Source organism: Oryx dammah, unplaced genomic scaffold (assembly GCF_014754425.2).
Source record: "Oryx dammah isolate SB20612 unplaced genomic scaffold, SCBI_Odam_1.1 HiC_scaffold_27, whole genome shotgun sequence".
Classification (NCBI taxonomy): Eukaryota; Metazoa; Chordata; class Mammalia; order Artiodactyla; family Bovidae; genus Oryx; species Oryx dammah.
In genome coordinates, this window is record NW_024070211.1 from 70,295,467 (window position 1) to 70,319,434 (window position 23,968).

Consider the following 23,968-nt stretch of genomic DNA (forward strand, 5'->3'; position numbering starts at 1 on the left):
AGCCTTCATTCCTAGAGCTGTCCCTGCACCCCTCCCGGTGCTGTCAGTCTTACTAGATAAAGGACAGAATTTGGTCTTTGTGATTTCTATGTTTTCCTCTAGTGCTTGGAGCAGCTCCTCCTACATAGGCATTCAGGAAGTGCTTATTGGCCAAATAGATGCTGCCGAGCACCAAATGTTTTTTGGCCACTTATAGGTATTTGTCCTCCCTGCCTCTCCCCCTCTGGAATCACTTTCCCAGCAGAGGGCCTGGAAACGATCTTTTTTCAACTGCCAGTTTAATTTGCCACCATCTGTCAGAGGACAAGTTCTCAGAGGCCTGGAGCACATTTCCAGGCGCTCAACGGGGGGCCCATCTGCCTCCAGGCAGAGGGAGTTTACATATGGGGAAAAAACAACAACAACAACAACAACCAGAACGGCAGTAGGAGGGAGGAGGGAGGCAGACGCTGCTGTAGACACTCTTACAGCCTCCAGGTTTTAGTTCTCCCCATTCTCTGGGCACTGATAGAATTTTAGGAGTTGAATTCTAAACATTTAGAGAAACTCGTGTCGTTGAGTACAGACATCTTCCAGAAAGATAGCCTCCTAGACATATCCTTTATTCTTTTTTAGGTTAATGGCTACAGCACCCACAGAAGTAGAGGCACCGGTAACAGATAGTGAAAGTGTTAGTCACGCAGTCATGTCTAATCCTTTGCGCCCCGTGAACTGTATGTAGCCCACCAGGCTCCTCTGTCCATGGATTCTCCAGGCAAGAATACTAGAGTGGGGCCATTCCTTTCAGAAGGAAATGACAAAAATCCTAAGATCCACGGGTTATGGGTAAGGGAGGTGGGAAATGACAGTTTTTCCTAGAAGTATCAATGATAAAATCCATAATATCAGATAAGGAACTCTCTACAATGTGAATGAGCAGAGCAGTCTTAGACCAGTATCCTCTGACTAGAAAGTCAAAAATATACTTATGAAAATTTTAATGTCTATATTTGAGCCTGTTAACTGCCCATACTGAGGATACTTGCTAAGGTTTTAAAAAATATACATCCCTTTTCAGACATAGCCAGATTTCTGGCAACTTCAACCCTCCAAAACACAATCTGGGGTCAAGTAAAAACATCACAGCATCACTGCCTCCCTGTATCACCAACTGGCATGCATTCAAGAAGTACAGAAGCACTCTGGCTGGAGCAAACTGTACACTTGCAGCATCACATTCATTGTGAAGCCCATTTGGTCGCTAGGAGCCCCTTTTGTGCTGCAGATACAATTCTGATAATGATTACAAACCAGAAGCGCTCCTGAATTCAAAGTCTGGCATGTCCCAGGTTCATCTTGCCAACCTTTGCAGCCAATGTTAATCACAATTGGTAGAGCCAGGTAATTCCATCCCTGGTTGATCTGATCAAAGAATGTGTGCCTAGTGTCTCTTGATAACACATCATGGTGTGGTTCTTAACTTAGGGCTTGCTGCCATCTGCCACCACATGACAGACAGGCTACAGACTGACTCTGGGGAAAGTGATCTCTACTATCTAGCCCTGGGCAGTTGGGAGAGGCGTCCTGTACACCTACTGCACTGAAATCCAACCTCCTTGAGCACGAAGTGGGACCTTTTATCAACTTCACTTGTTCAGAGTAAATAGAACAAAAAAATCTCTTAAGGAGCCGGGTCATGCTGAGGACAGGCATTGGAGCTGAGGACAGGCATTGGAGCTGAGGCTGCACCACCTGCACTCGGGAAAATGTCACTCATCCTCTCCTGGTTTGTTGCTTTTCAAGAAGAGGACACAGCCATCATTCTTCTCCAGGCTTAACCTGCCCCCTCTTTCTTTCCATCCTATTAGCTCTTACCTCTTCTGGGAACTTTTTTTAAAAATTCCTTTTATTTAATTTTGGCTGTGCTGGGTCTTTGTTGCTGCACACAGGCTTTCTCTAGTTGCGGTGTGCTGGCTTCTCATTGTGGTTGCTTCTCTTGCTGCGGAGCATGGGCTCTAGGCCCATGGCACATGGGCTTCCATAGTTGCAGCCCACTGGCTCTAGAACTCAGGTTCAGTGGTTGTGGCGCACAGGCTCAGCTGATCCATGGCACGTGGGATCTTCCTGGACCAGGGATTGAATTCGTGTCCCCTGCATTAGCAGGTGAATTCTTATCCATTGTACCACTGTACCAGGGAAGTCCTCTCCTAGGAGCTTGAGTTCAAATCCACCCTCTCACCCTGCCTCCTCACCCCCAACCCAGTCATCTCCAACACCACCCAGGCTACACTACTCAGCATGGTCCTTCCTCCACCTCTGCCTGGTCTAATGATGCATTGAGCTCCACTGACACCCACTCTGCACCAGCTTTCATAACTACTCCCTTGAGCTTGTTCCCAGGCTCCACTCTAACTTAAGGCTGAACTGGCTCTTTTCTGGAGAATTAAGTGGTAGCCTGCGGGGCAATCCAAGACCGGTGGGTCATGGTGAAGAGGTCTGACAGAACGTGCTCCACTGGAGAAAGGAATGGCAAGCCACTTCTGTATTCTTGCCTTGAGAACCCCATGAACAGTATGAAAAGGCAAAATGATAGGATACCAAAAGAGGAACTCCTCAGGTCATTAGGTACCCAATATGCTACTGGAGATCAGTGGAGAAATAACTTTAGAAAGAATGAAGGGATGAAGCCCAAGCAAAAACAATAGCCAGCTGTGCATGTGACTGGTGATAGAAGCAAGGTCCAATGCTGTAAAGAGCAATACTCATAGGAACCTGGAATGTCAGGTCCATGAATCAAGGCAAATCGGAAGTGGTTAAACAAGAGATGGCAAGGGTGAACGTTGACATTCTAGGAATCAGTGAACTAAAATGGACTGTAATGGGTGGATTTAACTCAGATGACCATTAAATCTACTACTGCGGGCAGGAATCCCTCAAAAGAAATGGAGTAGCCATCATGGTCAACAAAAGAGTCCAAAATGCAGTACTTGGATGCAATCTCAAAAATGACAGAATGATCTCTGTTCGTCTCCAAGGCAAACCATTCAATACCACAGTTATCCAAGTCTATGCTCCAACCAGTAATGCTGAAGAAACTGAAGTTGAACGGTTCTATGAAGACCTTCAAGACCTTTTAGAACTAACACCCACAAAAGATGTCCTTTTCATTATAGGGGACTGGAATGCAAAAGTAGGAAGTCAAGAAACACCTGGAGTAACAGGCAAATTTGGCCTTGGAATGCAGAATGAAGCAGGGCAAAGAGTTTTGCCAAGAAAATGCACTGGTCATAGCAAACACCCTCTTCCAACAACAAAAGAGAAGACTCTACACAGGGACATCACCAGATGGTCAACACCGAAATCAGATTGATTATATTCTTTGCAGCCAAAGATGGAGAAGCTCTATACAGTTAACAAAAACAAGACCAGGAGCTGACTGTGGCTTAGATCATGAACTCCTTATTACCAAATTCCGACTCAAATTGAAGAAAGTAGGGAAAACCGCTAGACCATTCAGGTATGACCTAAATCAAATCCCTTATGATTATACAGTGGAAGTGAGAAATAGCTTTAAGGGTCTAGATCTGACAGATAGAGTGCCGATGAACTATGGAATGAGGTTCGTGACATTGTACAGGAGACAGGGATCAAGACCATCCCCATGGAAAAGAAATGCAAAAAAGCAAAATGGCTGTCTGGGGAGGCCTTACAAATAGCCGTGAAAAGAAGAGAGGCGAAAAGCAAAGGAGAAAAGGAAAGATATAAGCATCTGAATGCAGAGTTCCAAAGAATAGCAAGAAGAGATAAGAAAGCCTTCTTCAGCAATCAATGCAAAGAAATCGAGGAAAAGAACAGAATGGGAAAGACTAGAGATCTCCTACAGAAAATTAGAGATACCAAGGGAACATTTCATGCAAAGATGGGCTCGATAAATGACAGAAATGGTATGAACCTAACAGAAGCAGAAGATATTAAGAAGAAGTGGCAAGAATACACAGAAGAACTGTACAAAAAACATCTTCACGACCCAGATAATCATGATGATGTGATCACTAATCTAGAGCCAGACATCTTGGAATGTGAAGTCAAGTGGGCCTTAGAAAGCATCACTACGAACAAAGCTAGTAGAGGTGATGGAATTCCAGCTGAGCTGTTTCAAATCCTGAAAGATGATGCTGTGAAAGTGCTGCACTCAATATGCCAGCAAGTTTGGAAAACTCAGCAGTGGCCACAGGGCTGGAAAAGGTCCGTTTTCATTCCAGTCCCAAAGAAAGGCAATGCCAAAGAATGCTCAAACTTTTGCACAGTTAACACTCATCTCACATGCTAGTAAAGTAATGCTCAAAATTCTCCAAGCCAGGCTTCAGCAATACGTGAACCATGAACTCCCTGATGTTCAAGCTGGTTTTAGAAAAGGCAAAGGAACCAGAGATCAAATTGCCAACATCCACTGGATGATGGAAAAAGCAAGACAGTTCTAGAAAAACATCTATTTCTGCTTTATTGACTGACTATGCCAAAGCCTTTGACTGTGTGGATCACAATAAACTGTGGAAAATTCTGAAAGAGATGGGAATACCAGACCACCTGACCTGCCTCTTGAGAAATCTGTATGCAGGTCAGGAAGCAACAGTTAGAACTGGACACGGAACAACAGACTGGTTCCAAATAGGAAAAGGAGTACGTCAAGGCTGTATATTGTCACCATGCTTATTTAACTTCTATGCAGAGTACATCATGAGAAATGCTGGACTGGAAGAAACACAAGCTGGAATCAAGATTGCCAGGAGAAATATCAATAACCTCAGATATGCAGATGACACCACCCTTACGGCAGAAAGTGAAGAGGAGCTAAAAAGCCTCTTGATGAAAGTGAAAGTGGAGAGTGAAAAAGTTGGCCTAAAGCTCAACATTCAGAAAACGAAGATCATGGCATCCGGTCCCATCCCTTCGTGGGAAATAGATGGAGAAACAATGGAAGCAGTGTCACACTTTATTTTGGGGGGCTCCAAAATCACTGCAGATGGCGATTGCAGCCATGAAATTAAAAGACGCTTACTCCTTGGAAGAAAAGTTATGACCAACCTAGATAGTATATTCAAAAGCAGAGACATTACTTTACCGACTAAGGTCTGTCTAGTCAAGGCTATGTTTTTCCTGTGGTCATGTATGGATGTGAGAGTTGGACTGTGAAGAAGGCTGAGCACCGAAGAATTGATGCTTTTGAACTGGGGTGTTGCAGAAGACTCTTGAGAGTCCCTTGGACTGCAAGGAGATCCAACCAGTCCATTCTGAAGGAGATCAACCCTGGGATTTCTTTGGAAGGAATGATGCTAAAGCTGAAACTCCAGTACTTCGGCCACCTCATGCGAAGAGTTGACTCATTGGAAAAGATTCTGATGCTGGGAGAGATTGGCGGCAGGAGGAGAAGGGGACGACCAAGGATGAGATGGCTGGATGGCATCACAGACTCAATCGACGTGAGTCTGAGTGAACTCCAGGAGATGGTGATGGACAGGGAGGCCTGGCGTGCTGCGATTCATGGGGTCACTAAGAGTCGAACACGACTGAGCAACTGAACTGAACTGAACTAATTTATTTAGATTAATTCATATGTTTTTATGTTGCCATTTCCCTCTTCTATTCCATGAAGACAGCCAAACACTTTGTACATCCTTGTCTCTAATAAAAATCTTTCTGGCTTTTATTGGAGAAAGCACACTTAATGCTTTTGAAGGGAACAAAGAGAAGGAGCTGCTTCCAAGGGAAGAGGAGGAGAGGCAGGGAACAACTTACAAAATAAAGAGGTGGAATGCTATTCAACAACACAAAAGTAACACTAAGCCCAAAAATGAATGCTGATATACACAAAATTGTGGAGGGGTCTCACATATAGAGTGCTGAGTGAAAGCTGAAGGATTCTATTTATATGAAATTGTAGAACAAGCATGGTCTTCCCAGGTGGGTCAATGGTAAACAATCTGCCTGCCAATGCAGGAGACACAAGTTTGATCCCTGGGTTGAGAAGAACCCCTGGAGGAGGAAATGGCAACCCACTTCAGTATTCTTGCACAGAGAATCCCATGGACAGAGGAGCCCGGCAGTCTATAGTCCATAGGGTCACATGGAGTTGGACACGACTGAAGCACATATGCATGTCTTTTTCTGGCTAAAGTCTTCAGTGACTCCAGGTTCCTTACAGAATAGCATCCCTTGGCCTGAATGAAATTCAAGTGCCTCCTCAATCTGTCTGCCTTCTCAAACTCGTGAGCCCACAGCTACTCCTCAGTAAGGAGACAGTGAGAGGGATGTTCTGTAAGAAGAGACTGTTAAAACCAGTCAGAGGAGTTACGTTGTCTGTCTTGTTTCCAGGAAGTCGCACTCTTCAATACCACAGTTGTTCCACACACCATTTGGCCAATGTTCAGAGAAAGTGAACAAATGTTAATACTTATCTAACCCGAATGTAATTACAAGTGTAAATCTCTTAAACACTGGGATCTGCTTCAGTCACATTTTTCATAAGAGCCATACACAGGAAGTATTTATGCAAGTGAGTGAGTTTTGGGAATACGGGAGGCAAGCACGGGCTTTGGGATAGGTCCCTTCTCTGCTCCAAGGGAACAGACATTGTTGACTGTGTATCCAGCGATCTGAGGTGTGCACACACACCCCTTCCACGCAGCCTGATTTGTCTCAGGGAGACACACTCTTCCCCTTGCTCTCATTAAGTCAAACACTGAAATCCACTCAGCATGGACACATGCTGTAATTCTGACCATGGAACACGTAAGGAGAACTCTTCTGGGAGGTATGTAGGAAATTGCCCTTTTTCTTAAAAAATGATGATCCAGGATGAGCTGTCTCTTCTGCTGCTGGATACGATGGTGTCTGGATAAGAGGCCTGAAACAGCAACTATTCACTGTCAACCACAGGAAGAGAGCCCAAACACAGAATTTCCTGCTGAGAATGGTACAATAGAAAGATGGGGAGAATGGGGTTCTGGACAATGCCAGTGGACTATCAGGTTAATCACTCCTGGAGCTACTTACCTATGGATTGCTTCCACACAAGGTGATATTCTTATTTAATCTATTTGAATTTGATTTTTCTGTTACTTGTATCCAAATGGAGCCTGCCTTGGTCAAGTTTTTCCTCCTTGCTAAGCTTCATTTTTCTTCTCTGTAAATGGAGTTAGTGACACCCAAATCATGGAATGACTGTGAGGATTAAGTGTCAAGTATCCAAAACACTGGAGAAGACGCTTTGAGTCCCTTGGATTGCAGGGAGATCAAATCAGTCAATCCTAAAGGAAATCAACCCTGAAAGGGCTGATGCTGAAGCTGAAGCTCCAGCCACTGGAAGACCCTGATGTTGGGAAAGACTGAGGGCAGAAGGGGATGACAGAGGGTGAAATGTTTCAGTGGCATCACCATCATCATCAGACATGAGTTTGAGCAAACGCCAGGAGATAGTGAAGGACAGAGAAGCCTATCGTGCTGCAGTCCGTGGGGTCACAAAGAGTTGGACGTGACTGAGCAACTGAACAACAATCCAAAACATTGTCTAGCAGCGTTGGTGTTCAACAGATAGCAGTTTTTGTCTTTAAATTTTCTTGGTAATTTTTTATTTTTGGCTGTGCTGGGTCTTCATTGCTGAGGGAGCTTTTCTCCAGTTGTGGGAAGCAGGGGTTATCCCTCATTGCACTGTGCAGGCTTCTCATTGCAGTGGCTTCTCTTGTTGCTGAGCATGGGCTCTAGGGCACATGGGCTCAGTAATTGCAGTTCCCAGGCTCTAGAGCACAGGCTCGATAGTCGTAGCACATGGGCTTTGGTGCTCCACACCATGTGGGATCTTTCCAGACCAGGGATCAAACCCATGTTTTCTGCATTGGCAGACAGATTCCTTACCATTGAGCCACCAGGGAAGCCCTGTCTTGTTTTTTTTTTTAATTTGGCCATGTCTCACAGCCTGTGGGATCTTAGTTCCCCAACTAGGGATTGAACCTATCCCTAGGGATTGAACCTATCCCCTGGGCAGTGAAAGCACGAAGTCCTAATCACTGAACTGCCAAGAAATTCTCAGTAGTTATATTTTCAACTACTTGTCAGCCTCATTTTTCAGGTAGCAAAAAATCCTTTAAACATTATCTTTTACACTTTCCCTTTTCAACTATTTTTTAATACTTATTGAACAGAATTGAATCTTACTGTGGAAAAATTATCAAAACCAAAGCAGCTTAGGATCATGACTGGAAATCTTCATTTTCACATACAGAGTGCATTACACCAATGAGTGCAACAGCAAACACTGGGACAGACTCCCTCCTGGTTCCTTCACCTGCCTTCAGTGGGAAAACATAAAACCGTTCCAGGTGTACATCACTGAAGTGATCAGGCTTCATCAAACAACCTAGTAAGTCCAGAGGAAGGTGGGGACAGGAACACCAACTCAAAAATCTAAATAACACTCAGTAGGGACGAAACACTAGAACAGAGAGCTTTCAGAATCACGTGTCAGGTAAGCATGAATTTTAGGGCACAACCATGAGGATAGAGCAAGGGGTCAGAATGTGGGCTTTTACCCAATCCTTTCTGGTTACTCAAAAGGTTTATTACTTCCTACTTCTGCTGGTTTTATGAATCCTTGAATAGCCAAGTTTCAAGGAAAAGTGTTACTTTAGGTATAAGTAGATCAAGGACATAGATCCCCCAGCAGCCACTAAGAGCCAGAGACTTCAGCTTCTCCACCAGCCTCTACAGAAAGGGCAAGGCCCGCCTGGAAGGCAAGTCAGTGAATTCAGACTGTTGTTGCGCTGCCGCTGTGTTGAGATCTATTAATGCCATCAGTGGTTTTCCTGAGCTGCTTTTAATTAAAGGTTTATTTCAACCAAAGTGGTGAATGAACAAAAGTAAATACACAGAGGTTTGAAAAACAAATCAGGTTGGAGTGAGAAATTGTGCATTCACTTCTGCACATTTTCAGCTACAAATGACATTCTGTATTTCCTTAGAGGGCAATCTGACAGCTTATCACCTCTTTGAGTTCCTGTGTATTGATTTTATCTCTAGTGATACTACTAACAGGGGGCTTATTTGCACTTACTGCACATTATGACAAATATATCTATCCACTGACATCTAGACAGGCTTCAACTGCGCAGCGCCTCACTATCTGGGTAACTTGTACTTTATACAGAGATAGAAATGTGAGGAAGAGGATGCCACAATACCTTAGGTTTCAAACTTGGGGGAGTCTCAAGGAAATAGCTAAGATGTGAAACTTCTTTGATTAAATGTGTAAAGTGTTTATCTTTTAAATGTTTTATTACTTATTTTTAATTTTTACCTTATACTGGAGTTCAGTTGGTTAACAATGTTGGGTTAGTTTTAGGTGTACCACAAAGTGATTCAGCTATGGATATACATACAGCTATTCTTTTTCTAATTTGTTTCACATTTAAGTTGTTTTAGAATACTGAGCAGAGTTCCATGTGCTATTCAGTAGGTCCTTGCTGACTACCTGTTTTAAATATAGTAGTGTATATATGTCAGTCTCAAACTCCCAATTCATTCCTCCCCTGCCATCGTTCCCCTTTGGTAACCATTAGTTTCTTTTCTAAGTCTGTGAGTCTGTTCCTGTTTTGTAAGTTCAACTGTATCATTTTTTAAAAGATTCTGCATAAAAGCCATATCATACGATATTTGTCTTGGAAAGTATTTATTGAACACCTACTACATGCACAACGCTGGTCAAAACACTGAAAAAAAGTTACATGGAATTTTAAGCACAAGCTCCACTCTCCATGAAGAGGTATTACTTTGTGGAAGAGAAGTTATCTATCTATATATAAAACCACTAGAAGTGAAAACACAGGATACAGGTATATATTACTGTATATAGTATGTAAATGCATTACACATACATATATTTAATGCTAAATTGAGAACTGTCAAAGTGGAAAAATCACTTCAGTTTACTTGGTCTCATATCTGTAATACTGAACTGTTTAAAAGGTGAGAACATCTAATAGATTATTAATTCAACTGCCTTCTTGAAGCAATCCTGAATCCTCAGTTAAAATCAGATTCTCTGTCCTTTTGTGTTTTATACTTAGAATAGATTTCTGTCCTAGCCCCCAAACCGTTAAGACTTCCAGGAACAAACCAATAAACTGACGAAGTCACCAGTCTGACAATACCCATTACTGTAAAAATACCTGCACATGGAGGAAATGTGGAAATTACAAATTCTGGAGAAAGGGTGAAATTTCAATAAATCAACTCTGTGATAGGCTCAGAGCAAGGCAGGGCTCCATAAAGGCCTGAACATAAGGTCTGGACTACCAACTGGCCCTAGGGTTCTGTATCCTCGGGAACTAGAGTTGACAAGTGCCATGACATGTTCCTAAACCCTTATTTGAAGCTCTGCCCCTCATCTGGAAGCCATGGCAACTTTTATTAAAGTAAATGACACAAAGTGGAATATTTCATCTTACTGACACATTTTAAGTAACAAAATTTCTGATGGTCTATAAGACTTATAAAACAAAGCTTCTCAATGAGCAAAAAAGCAGTGGACACTTTAAGGAGATTGTTATATTACAGTTGCAGCATATCCAAGGGAGAAACACTGTTCCTGTTAACTCTGCAGGGGGCTTTATCTGTGTCTCATGAAGGGCAATGTAGTGTCCTGCCTCTGCTTAGTAACGTTAGTTCAGGGCTGTCTCCAAGTTAAGCTACACATACAAAGTGCCCTGTGTCCCCACTGTCTAGCACAGTGCCTCCTATGTGATGATGCGCAAACATATTTTTTGGATTGAATTTGATTACCAAGGAATAGCAAAATTTCAAGTTCAGCAAAAATTGCACATCATGCCCAACCAAAACTAAGAGGCTGAGTCAAGCAGTAGGTTACAGAGCTACAACAAAAGACCTCCCCACTTTCAAAAGTGAAGGCAGGCCAGTCTTCCTCAGGTGGAAGGAAGAGTGATTTAACAGGATTTCAACAGGAATCCACTCAGCAAAGTTGCACCTACAAAAAGAACTCTCAAAGGAAATGGGCAGCTAGGAATCAGGTTAGCCTTCTGTGTAAATCCTGCTCACACAAATAAGGTGATACTTTCAACCTGCAATTTTAGATTTTGCTCTTTTTATGAATGGGGGACAGTAATCAGCCTTTTCTTCCTGTCTTATCCTACCTTAGACACACATTAATTGCTTGAAAAGGCATAGCCTATTAAGTTTTTATTGCTCAAATGATAACATCATCACAGCTCCAATGTGTCATCATTAGATAATCACACCCATTATAGAGAATATAATGAGACCACATGGAGTGGAAACCTGTTCTTACCCCAATGTGATAGGGACAGAGTAAAGGGACAAAGTAGGTGAATAAATGGTTAAACCCACTAGGGGATTGTTAACTAAAAAAAATACAGGACTTCACTGGTAGTACAGTGGATAAGAATTCTCCTGCCACTGCAGGGGACATGGGTTTGACCCCCAGTCCAGGAAGAGTCTACACGCTTCAGAAAAACTAAGCCTGCACTCTGCAACTACTGAGTCCATGTGCTGCAACCCTGAAGCCCTCACTGATAACGCCTGGCTCCAGAAGAGAAGCCACCTCAATGAGAAGCTTGTGTACAGCAACAGAGTAGCCCTCACTGGCCATTACTAGAGAAAGCCCACATGCAGCAATGAAGACCCAGTACAGTCTGCTATATATATATAGGACTATATATATTATATAGGGGAAACTCCTATACATTACTGATTACTCAACAAAGTAGGTTTGCTTAACCACAAAACCAAGAGGCTTGCTTAGCAGCAAAACCAGGAAACACAAAACATGCCCCAAACAATAATACAATGGTGGCATGAGCCCCGCCTCCTGCCCAGTGGGCTTATAAGTTAATGATGCCTAGGAAATGCTCTCTGCACACATAAAAACACTAATCTGTGGTCTTAGCTTGACCATGTATGGACAAGAAAACTTCCTGGCTCAACCTGCAGGAGGAATTGATGATGGAACCATGACATCTACACCAAAAAATTTGTTTTTCTCCCCCTCCCCACTTTTCCTTTGGTTATAAAACTGTAGCCCAGTAAGTTCTCGGAGCACAGCATCCTCTCACCCACCCACTTGTAAGCCTCAGAAGTGCCCTATTCTAATAAATCATTTCTTACCTATCACTTTGCCTCTTGCTGAATTCTTTCTGTGCTGATATAAAGGACTATGGTGCTGGAGCTCTTCAGAGCCCCTGAAACCACCACCAAACTGTTTCAAAAGTCACTCTTAAGGGCTTGTGTGTCTTAAGAACACTTTCCACTCACTGCATCATGAAATGTTAACACACTGGTAGGGCATGTCTAAAATTGGTCTGGTGAGTGTAAACCAGCAGACAGTACAAAAAGCTGTAGTTCACAAGACATGCTGTCTGCATACATAAAAAGACATGGCACTAGAATTTCTGAGTTTAATAATTCTAGGGTAAATGTACTACAATGTGGTGAACACAAGACTTCTTTACCGATGTTCTGGGCTTTCCTGGTGGTTCAGATGGTAAAGAATCTACCTGTAATGCGGGAGACCTGGACTTAACCCCTGGATGGGGAAGACCCCCTGGAGGAGGGCATGGCAACCCCCTCCAGCATTCTTGCCTACAGAATTCCCATGGATAAAGTTGTCTGGTGGGCTATAGTCCATGCGGTTGCAAAGCAGGACACGACTGAGCGACTAAGCACAGTACTGATGTTCTACCATTGCCCTGTTGACCAGCCACATCTAGGGCAAAGGGCCCCGATCTCAAAACAGACAAATGTTCAGAGGCAGAAGTGATGACAGACGTCAGCAAGGCCTCTCCCCATAAAAGACTGTTTTCAGTCAATTTGTAGAGCCCCTTCTTGAAATTGGGAGACAAGAGACATGCATTACTGCAGCTGTGTCACAGAGCCAGGGGTCTCCTGCCTGGTGCAATGTGCAAGTTCTTTCTCCAGAGTATCTCAAGGTCACTTAAAATCCTAGTATCTATGTATTGTCAAGACAACACACAGGCATTTATTCCACTTCGTAAAACATTTGCATTAAACTTCAGGTAGCTCTATCTCAATCTGAAGGGCCAGCCCTCAAACTCACAATAAAGCATTCTTTTAAGAGTTAGCTTTAGGCTTGTGCTACCTTGCACATTTTAAGAGAAAGCACTGAGAGAAAACCTAACAGCACCTAAGGAAATAAAAATGCTTGCTTCTTTGATAAAGTATAACTTCAGTTCATTTCTTTGCTACTAAGGCTCCAGGCCACTTATTAATACTGAAGGAACTTTAATCATCTCCTTTTGCTATTGGTGCTCATTTTGAGAATATAAAGGACCTAAGAAGGAAAGCTGCTGGGGAATGGGAAATGATCTTGCCAAGAATGTAGGTGAAAAAAAAAAAAAAGAATGTAGGTGACATAGAGCACACAGCCCCTAGTCTAAGAACACCATAAATTCCCAGTTCTTGTTGTAATTTTATGATGGCAGTAAAAAAAAAAAGTTGAGATTTTCTGTTGCAAAGGACTAACCAATGTCCAGAAAAGGGTATACATACCTTGCATATATTCTGGAATATAAAACTGAAATCACAATTCTGAGGCCAAAGCACAGTACCTCAGATCAGACTAAAATAGGAAGAGCAAGTGGCCAAACCAATTCATGCTATTGTCACCCAAGGTTCAGTTTGATTGGTAAAACACACCACCTCAAGGAGTTCTTGATCACATATTGCTAAATGGAGGTAATTTTTAATTTTTTTTCTGGTAAGAAACCTTCATTTACCCTTTATATATTAACCTTAGAAAACTTAAGTTGGTGGGTGTCTCAAGTCTGCATGTATTTAAGACAATTAACAAATCATGTATTTGTAACACGAGATGTAACCAATCTTAGACTTCTTTGACTTTGCAATTAACTTGGCATTTTTCCAATGATCTACATCACTAAAGAGAAATTGAACAAAGCCTAACCTTAAAGAGTCTCAGGTAGCAAATACCACTTCTGTTTTGCTATTATAGTCCCTGCATCTTGAACACTATTTAGCATACAGAATGTTCCAAATACTGCAGAATAAATCACACTCTGAACGATGAAACAGCCTGAGGAATATTTCATTTTTAAAAGTCATGCTTAAAATGGCATCCTTTAAATGGGAAAGTGAATGTTTTTGGTATAACCCAGATCCAAACTGCTCTTGACAGCAGCAAATCTAACTGAAATATATTCATTTATTAATGGAGAAGACAGAGACATCTAGTGGATGGATTGAAAGACTAAAACTCAAAAGCTACCTCTGCCACTCCTTCCATCTGTTAAATGTCTTTTAAGTCATGTGTCTTCTTTGTGAAATAGGTAAAAACAAGTAGTACCTTCAATTTCAAGAATATAAAAATGCTAAAGATTAAGTGTAGTCTCCTATGTGGGGTTTTAAGAAGTCGTTATCATTTTCCTTTGGGGAAAAAGTACTTAAAACCATTTAATTCATTCTTCCAGTGCCTTAAGGAATAATGTCCAGAGTTTACTTCCATTTTATAAAGGTGGAAAAGAAAATTAGGTAGGAAAATAGTAATGCTCAGATCAAATAACCATATATGTATTTTTTTTAGATATATCAGTGACAGATGAATTCAGACATACAACTCAAATGCAATCCAAATGTGGAATCATTAGCAAATCCTTGAAGTTATTAAAATATAAAATATACATAAAGTGTTGAACTACTTTTTCAATGAATCATCTTGCAAAAGATGAATTTTAAAGACAGCTCTAAATGGATATGTAAAATTTTTAATTTGTACCAAATCTGTGACCTATTTTTAAAAGATATCCCCTGCCTGCATCGTAAGTATTCTTTTAAATTACTGGATCAAAACAATGACAAGATCAGAAATATCATTTCCATAAATCCTTTTTGAACCAGATCTTTTTTCCAAGAAATATTTGAGCACTTCCCACATGCCATGATAACTTCCTAACATTATCATAAACTTCACTTTTATTTGTAGTCTAAAAATGCTTTCTCTGTTTTTAAAACCAGTTCAGGTACTAAATAAAAATACAGTTATGCCACTGACAAATTTAAATTTCTGTATTAGTGAGAGCTGAAATACGGTACATAAATTTAGCATTTTAGAGCTACATGGCCAAAATGTGTAAGAGCTCAAATATGCCATTTCACCTATGTTGGGACAGTTTAAAATTCCAAAGCTTGTTCTGAATATGAAGTGTCCTTTACTTTTTTTTTAAAGACCATTGCCTCTTAACATCTAATTCAGTCTCAAATAGACATCTTGAGTTTTAGGCTCTTAATATTCATTCAGCCCTTTGGCCTGGTAACTATGGGCATCATGCATGACTTGGTGGACAATAAGTCATTTAATACCTTCCTCTTGTAAACAGCATCTAGCACAAGAACGCTGGTAGGAGCTCTCCCAAGAGAATGAGTCCTCTGAGAGGCTAAGCAATGTTGCCAAATAAATTTTGGAAAAAAAAAACATATGCTTTTCAATATAAACAAATATCATTCCCAACAAGTCTTCTGCCACTACTAAAGTGGTCTCATACAGTCAATGCGTTTCCTCATCTATGAAGTGAGTTTAAGTAGACCAAACTTTGAAAATTCCCCAGTGATGCCAATGTCAATCTGGGTGTGATAGCAACCTTAAGTGCATCAACTTTTAAGTCAGTGTTTGAAGGAGACACCTTCTCATCTTATGCCCCACTCTTCAAACTTGTCTACAATCACATGCTCACTCTTTGCCCAACTACTAATCATTTCACAGGCTGTTTCTTCTATAACTAAAACATCTTCCCCATCTACTCTCCAACTACCAAAATCTTATTCTTCTTTCAGGATCTCAGGAAAGACCAGTAGTATTTCAATGCTAAGTGCCCTGTGAAGTACTTCCATCAACTCATGAATGTATGTGATATCTCAGCTAAGCATCATGGCACCAAAAACAAGTCTCAGATTTTTTTTACTGCCCAGCCTCTGAACAATGGATTATTAAGAATTTGTTTGGGAATGATACCATGTATGGCCAATAAGAGAAAGATTGTGTGGTTCTAATTCAGTATTAACTTTCTAATAAACCTCCAATAAACTAACAGCCTACCATACCACTGACTTATTAATTGAAAACGGAAGCAATTTTGAAGTCATCACCTCTAAATAAATTGGTTTAAAATGAAATTTGAACAAATCATAACTGATCAATAAAAACCAGAGCTAGAAATCAGTGGTTTTTTTACTGTTGATACTGACTGTTACAAAACATTTCAGGACATTTCAATTAGCCTTGTACAATGCGATGATTTTCAGAGACATTGTCATTTACATCAGAGATTTCAAAATGATCAAAGACCTAGTTAAGGAACTACTGAAGATCTACTTCAGAAAATTTGATCACTTAAATAATTCCCCACTGTTTTATGTAAAGTGTCACTGCTTTACTTTTAAGGCAAAAACTACTGGCATTAAAAAACATTAATAATTCAGTCTTAAGTTTTCTGATACAGATATTTTTTTATGAAAAAAGCTATATACTCAAATAACTCAAAGTTTTAATTTCAAAGTGAAAAATGGCTTTTATTCAGTCATCTATCAGACACTGCCTAACCACCACAATGTGCCAGGAAATACTGTAATGCCCTAGAAAGAGCATATGGATAAGACAAACCCTACTGTAAGATTTCACTTTTGTCAACTATTGTTGGGTAACATTTATCAGTATTTTAAGAATCTCAGGCACACAGAAAATACTAATTTTAAACCATAAAGTGTTGGAAGTGTCACTCAGTCGTGTCCTACTCTGTGACCCCATGGACTGTAGCCCACCAGGCTCCTCTGTCCATGAATTCTCCAGGTTAGGATATTGGAGTGGGTAGCCAGCCATTCCCTTCTCCAGGGGATCTTCCCACTCCAGGGATCAAATTTGGTCTCCTGCATTGAAGGCAGATTCTTTACCTTGTGAGTCATCAGGGAAGCTAATTTAAAACCATAGCCACACTTATATTGGGCTTCACAGGTGGGATTGTTGGTAAAGAACCTGCCTGCCAATGCAAGAGACTAAGAGACGGGTTTGATCCCTGGGTCAGGAAGATCCTCTGGAGAAGAAAAGGGCAACCCGCTCTAGTATTCTTGCCTGGAGAGTCCCACAGACAGAGAAGCCTGGTGGGTTACAATCCATAGTATCACAAAGAGTCAGACAGGACTGAAGTGACTTAGCACACTTACATTGTGTGTGTATTTTCCACTTCACCTGAGTTTTCTCCCTAAAATCCACTTTCTTTACCACCATCTTTACGAAAAGAAATTCTAAGTTAACATGACATTTCGCAAAACTCTGGGCAAAATATTCCTCACTCCTCTGAGAGCATCTTTACTAATACATTAGCCTCTGAGCTCAGGGCATATGTTCTATTCACCTTCATGCAGTGCCTGAATCACAGTATGTAGTCAAGAAATGCCTGTGAGATTAGAGGCCCCAGATTTGATGCACTATATAGAGTATAAATGAGTTGTAGTGTCTGAATAAAACTAAAACTATTTTGACTCAGCATCTTAGCTTTAAATGTAATATATAAAAATCACCAAAAGTGAAGAAACACTGGAAAACAGTACAAGAATAATAATTTGCAAAATCAAAACTAAGGAACAATACTTTTCTTCTTCCTAATTTTTCATTTCCTTATTTTCTTCTTTCAGGTTTTTTTCCAATTGCCACTTTTTCTAAATCATTCATTTCTATTTTTTTTTCTTTTTCTTTTTTTACTGTGCCTGTGACACTGGAACAATGTTAAAGTAATTCTAAATTCAAATAGGTGTTATTTCCTTTCAGCTCCAAGTTAAAAATGTATCAGTTAAACTGCATTATGGCATAGAGAATACCAAAGACAACCATAGATTTTAACTTGTTTTTGTCAAGGTTCTACCAAGACCAAGCAGGTTATAAAGAAAACTCTGGAATGCTGGGGGAAAATGTGGAAGAGAGATGAACATTTATATAATACTGAGGTGTTATTAACAATGAGTAGCAGAAATCCTTTTCCACTAACATCTAAAAACTTTTCATACTTACAAGCAGATCTAATTATTGTTGCTTAAGGTTAGCTTAGATGTGATATGGAACTAATTATAAAAATAAAGTCTTTATTTTCTGAATTTGCTGTGAAAGTTCCTTATAAACTCTCAATAACAACTCTGCCCCAGGCCACCTATCTAGACTAAGTGCTATTACACAGAAACATATTCTAAAACACAGGATTCCAATATGAACGAGAGAATGCTTCACTCCTAGAGTCGGCATATATTTTGGTTTGTATGTTAGCTAATATATTTAGTCCCCATTAACCGAAGCTGAGATTCTTGGTGCTAACAGTTAAAGAAGAGACTGCCAAGGGCTTTCCAAGGTACTCGAGCTTACTGATGATGAATTACAAAATATCAGGGAGTATGGGGTCACCAGAGTCAGGGATGGGATGGTAAGAAAATCAGAAATTCACTGGACTTCACTAGTGACAGAAAGTCCAGTATTTATAACAGCACTCTTTACAATGACACAAATAAGCTGTTACATTACAAATAATTTCCTCAACATTGTTACAAGTACTCTAGTACCACCTTTAGGGTTATCTGAAAGTTTTTATTCATATAGATATATTCTCTAGGACTTCTCTAGAAATTAAGTAAAGAATAGAGAACATAACAGCCTATTATCCACACAATTCATTTTATTTCTGAAGGTATTTCTAGAAACTGCAAGAACAATTTATTTCCATTTGTTAAAGTAGCTTTGAAAACAAACCAAAAAATGTATATTAAGGGACCTGAATAGATTAACTGCCTTATCTCTTACCAAAAAGGAAGATTGATCAGAACAGGATGATTACTTGCAATATACACCATTTAGAGATTTTAAGGGTAAGCTATACTTACCAAAGAGTAAACATCATGTTAGAGAGAGCCATCATCTATTTTATTTCTGTCCGTTAGTATTTCCAATTGATTAAAAGTCCTGCCTATCAAAAAAGAGACCTTTAAAAACATCTTTACTACCACAAACAGATTAATCAAAAAGACTAGGTTATAGTGTCACAACTCATAAAAACTGCATCGTTAATCCAGATAACACTGTGCTGTGCTATGCTTAGTCGCTCAGGTGTGTCCAACTCTTTGCAACCCCATGGACCATAGCCTGCCAGGTTCCTCTGTCCATGGGGATTCTCCAGGCAAGAATACTGGAGTGGGTTGTATGCCTTCTTCCAGGAGATCTTTCCAACCCAGGGATCGAACCCAGATCTCCCATATTGCAGGGGGATTCTTTACCATCTGAGCCACCAGAGAAGCCCAAGAATACTGGAGTGGGTAGCCTATCCCTTCTCCAGGGGATCTTCCTGACCCAGGAATCAAATCAGGGTCTCCGGCATTGTAGGCGATTCTTTACCAGCTGAGATACCAGGGAAGCTCCCAGGTAACACTACTATCTTATATATAAATTGAATTAAGGTCCAGCAAGTTCAAAACAATATGTCCATGATTATATAAATAGTTTTTTCATGTTTTAACAATAACAACAATAAAAGTTGAAGGAGTTGTATTATCAATCTGTAGAACTAGAATAAAAATTTCAACCATTGGCTTCGGGCTTCAGTCTGGTGTTTTTCCCATGTAACATGCTTATGCAGTTTATTTTATCGGTGTTACAGGTTTTAATCACCTTGGCCAACCTCTACAAATATACAACCAAGGGTGCAATAAATTAATGATATACAATGACAGGAGAGATGTAAAGGACGTAAGAGTACTGTTTCTATCATATTATACACCAGGAAACATACAGGAAAGGCTAGATTCTTGTTTCCCCAAGTAAGTTTAAGCTTAAAACAAAATTTCCGACCCTCAAGTTTATTTATTTACTATTCAATCATCTCAGATGGAAAAGACAGTTATGACAATACTAATAATAATACTGTTTTGGGCCAGGAGGATAAAATCTTTAATGCTTATTAATTTAGTTCTGTATCAAAAGATCTTTGAAAAAGCAAAGTGCAGAACAGTATATATAGTAAGCTCTTATTTCTGTAAAACAAGGGAACTATATTCATTCCTATATGCACAGAAAATTACAAGGACATAAAAGACATTCTAAGAGCGTAATGATGAGAAAAAATGAGACAGGCTAGGATAGGAAAGAAATCTTTCACTATGTACTCTTTGGTACTACTTGAACAGTTTTTTTTAACAATGTTCATGAAATATTTTTTCAAATAAAACAAGATCTTTGATCCTGACAGGATTACCACTTTACAACATACAGTATGTTCCTGACTGCCACACTCAAAGAATTAAGATTCACATAAATGATTAACATAATTTTAAACATCCATATTCACTCTAAATAAAAACTAAAGTTTACTCCTCAAATCTACATTAAAGATAAAACCACTTTAATTGTTCTTTAATTTTTGGACAGAAGTATATATTAATAATCCTGTGTGTTATTTTCATGGATAATGAAGTTCAAGTGTTCACTGGTATTGCTGTTTAAGTTCTAAAAGCCTATAAAACATCTCTCATTTTAGTCTTCTATAAATAACTGGCAAAATTTCAAGTTCACAAGAAACTTTCTACCATATATATAGAGAGATTTCAATGAATTCTACTATTTCAACAGAAATAAAAAGCATATAAATACATAAACACAAAGTAGAATGACACTGCTTCTAAAAAAAAAAAAACATTAGAAAAGGTAATTCAGTTTTAATTTATTTTCATCACTTGTTCTTCATGATCCAGATATTTTAAAATGTAATGAAAATTAACTTTCCATATGTCAGGGACTGGCACTAAAAAAATTTTTGGACTGCAAATGAATTATACAAATGAAAGTATCAAATGGAGATCCAGTTATCAAAATGAAAGCACTCAACATATTAAAAGTTCACAATTATTTGTTTAGAGCACATAAAAAAGTCAGCTCACTAACCAACTGCTGAGATTTTAAAGAACTATTGCAGAGGTTTGAAGAAAATAGATTTATTAGTTAACTTATAAAGATTAAAGAGCTTGAAACAAGTATTAAAAAGAAATTTGTGCCTTTATTAGAATGGTGTTAGGCTTTAAATATACCAATTTGGGTAATCAAATTATTCATTTTTTAATAAGAAATGACACTACAGAACTGCAATACTGGTCCAACAGTCTTGTCTTTACTTTTCCTTTAAAGCGAGAAAACAGAATGCGATTAATCAGAAAGCACTAGCAGGCATCAGTTAATCCAAGACACTAGCTTCTTAGTTCCAAAAGCACTTGCAAAGAAAACCATTGGGGGGCACAGGAGGGTGGAAGCACTTCATAATAACTGGAATCCCATGAGTGTGTGTGTACGCCAAGTCTCACAGGCTATTTTTTTTATTTATCCTTTACTTGGTCACTTTTTTTTTTACCCTCAAATACTAGTTTTTCTTTGACTTTTTTTCCTCAAAGTATAAAAAGTATGAAATATAAACAAGCTCTTGCATTGCACACACTTCAAAGTGTACAATTCAAGCATTATAGAGCTATCTACATACTGATAAATCCCATCAAATCTTGGATAATTCAATAATATACAAAATACCAGGGCACAGAAAGAACTAAAACCCACTTCTTTTTGATACACGTAAGATTCAAATATTCAATCTAAAGAAAAACACTTAATCATTTTGGCTCTCCTCTACATTCGCATGTTGATATACTTATTAAAATATTCCTGTATAATTAATGTTTGGTCTTATTATTTCAAGTCAGGTTTAAAACCAGCCATCCAGACAAAACAGGTAATCAGAAAGACTATTTCTTCCCCACCTCCCTAACCCCAATAACTATGAAGCCAATTTTACGACATGACTCCAAACACTGGATTGTGACGACAAATGCTAGGTCCAATTTCTTCATAATCCTTTTTGGTGTGGCATACTTGGTAGAACTCAGGCTGAAAATAAAAACAGATTTTTGGAAAGGTCAAAAATGTAACACTTTTCGACATGCTTTAAGATAAATATGTTAAATCTAAAACGTTTATCAGTCCATTCATGGTAGCTGAACAAAGCTTTGAAATTCTAGCAACTGTGACTCAAAATCAGCTACAAGTCTATAACCAAAACTGAAAATGAGCATTTGACAAAAGTCTCTCCAATCCCCCTCCTCAACATCTGTTTCTCCTGAAATTTTTCAATTTTGAAAAAACTGAATGGAATGGAAGGTTGCATCTCAAATGCCCAACCATTCTGTTGTGGCTTTCCCACACTGTACACTGAATCAAGAAAAGCAGCAGCATTCATATAAGTTACAGATGATATATTCCAGGTCATGCTCCAAAAACTTCTAGATGAACTTGCTTTCCTCACTGAAGGTCTGGTATAGACAGACTGTTCCACAGTCTATCACCTCATTTCTTCAAGGGGAAAGTTACACACTCAACTAGGTGACAGAGACAGCACAAATGAAGACAATTCAAATTAAGGAAGAAAATAACTTTTAACTCTTACTTTTAAATGCTTTTACTGAAATCCAAGGTTGTATAGTTTTTAATAATTCAAATAAAGTTCTTACATTTTATTTTATACTGTGTACTACAGGATAAAGCTAAAAAAGTGAAGTCGCTCAGTCGTGTACAACTCTTTGCGACATCATAGACTGTAGCCCACCAGGCTTCTCAGTCCATGGATCTTCCAGGCAAGAATACTGGAGAGGGTTGCCATTTCCTTCTCCACGTACTACAGGATAGAACACCACTATTTACTAGGCGAAGGATGTTAACATTTAAAGTATCTTTTAAAGGGACTTTAAGATGTTTTGGTTTGGGAGAGGTAACTTATTAATTCCCTTTACTCAGTTTAGAACATCATACTTCTTATGTGGTAACTCTTAATATTTTAAAATATTTGTACAGAAAAAACAATGACCTTCTGATACCTGTATTACTACAGACTTAAGCCTGTGTTCTGCAACAAAAGAAGCTACCACAATGAGAAATCTGTGCACTGCAATGAAGAACAGCCCCCAGTTGCTAAAACTAGAAAAAGCCCATGTGCAGCAATGAAGATTCAGCACAGCCAAAAAAACTACATTAAATAAATTTTAAAAAGAAGTGCTCACTCAAAAAATGTCTAGCAAGAACAACAACAACAACAAAAAAAAAACCCCAAAAAACCAGGAAGTCCAAATGAATTCCACTTTTCAAAAATGCTATATTTATGTGTGTCCAATTTTAAAACTTTCCTGTACAACATTACATAAAAACTTAAGAAATTTCTCTTGTTGCTCTAAATTGTTTAAGTTGATAAATTATTTTATCTTTAAAACAAAAAAGTCAAATTTTAAAGTAAGCTTCATCTCACTTACTGTGGAAGCCAGCATAGATCCTCCAAACCAAACTGCATATCGTTGCATGTGATGTGTAATGACTTGTACATCAATAGGTTTTGGCTATAAAAGATATAGTAAAATCAGTTCAATGGTAAACTCATATAACAATTCCTGTATTATTTAACCTTAGTTGTACATACTCAAAAATAAACAAACAAAAAAAGATGTGGAGGTGGGGGTGTACATAGGGCAAAACAATGTAACAGAAACAAAATTAAGCTAATTTTATTATTTTTTAAAAAAAATATAACCACAGTAAAGGGAAAAGAACTAATCCAGGTAACACATGAACACAGTATTAGGACTACGCCCTCAGGGTTAAGCTAAAAACTAAGCAAACACTGAACTCTCATTAGTCAGTCTATTTCTCACAGTGGCATGGATCAATAATTCTGAAACTACTATGTATGTATTCCAGGACTGAACAAACAACAAACATAAGGCTGGTTTCTTACCATCAGAGAAGAGCATTACAAATATGGGAAGGTATATAAGGCCAGAATGAACCTTACAGTACTCTGGAACTTCTATTATCAGTATG

The 23,968-nt window shown here is 39.1% G+C and overlaps 1 protein-coding gene across 1 annotated transcript in view; it reads right to left on the bottom strand.

Annotated features, from left to right (window-relative positions):
• Nucleotides 1-20,203: 20,203 nt before the first annotated feature.
• The window catches only part of ACTR3 (actin related protein 3), a 55,170-nt gene continuing 51,405 nt past the window's right edge, over nt 20,204-23,968 (bottom strand). The window contains exons 11-12 of the mRNA XM_040228405.1: nt 23,404-23,487; nt 20,204-21,991 (exon numbers count right to left, since the gene is read on the bottom strand). Of these exons, the coding sequence (XP_040084339.1) occupies nt 21,896-21,991; nt 23,404-23,487 (180 nt within the window). The 3' untranslated portion in view covers nt 20,204-21,895. The remainder of the gene's footprint in view (nt 21,992-23,403; nt 23,488-23,968) is intronic.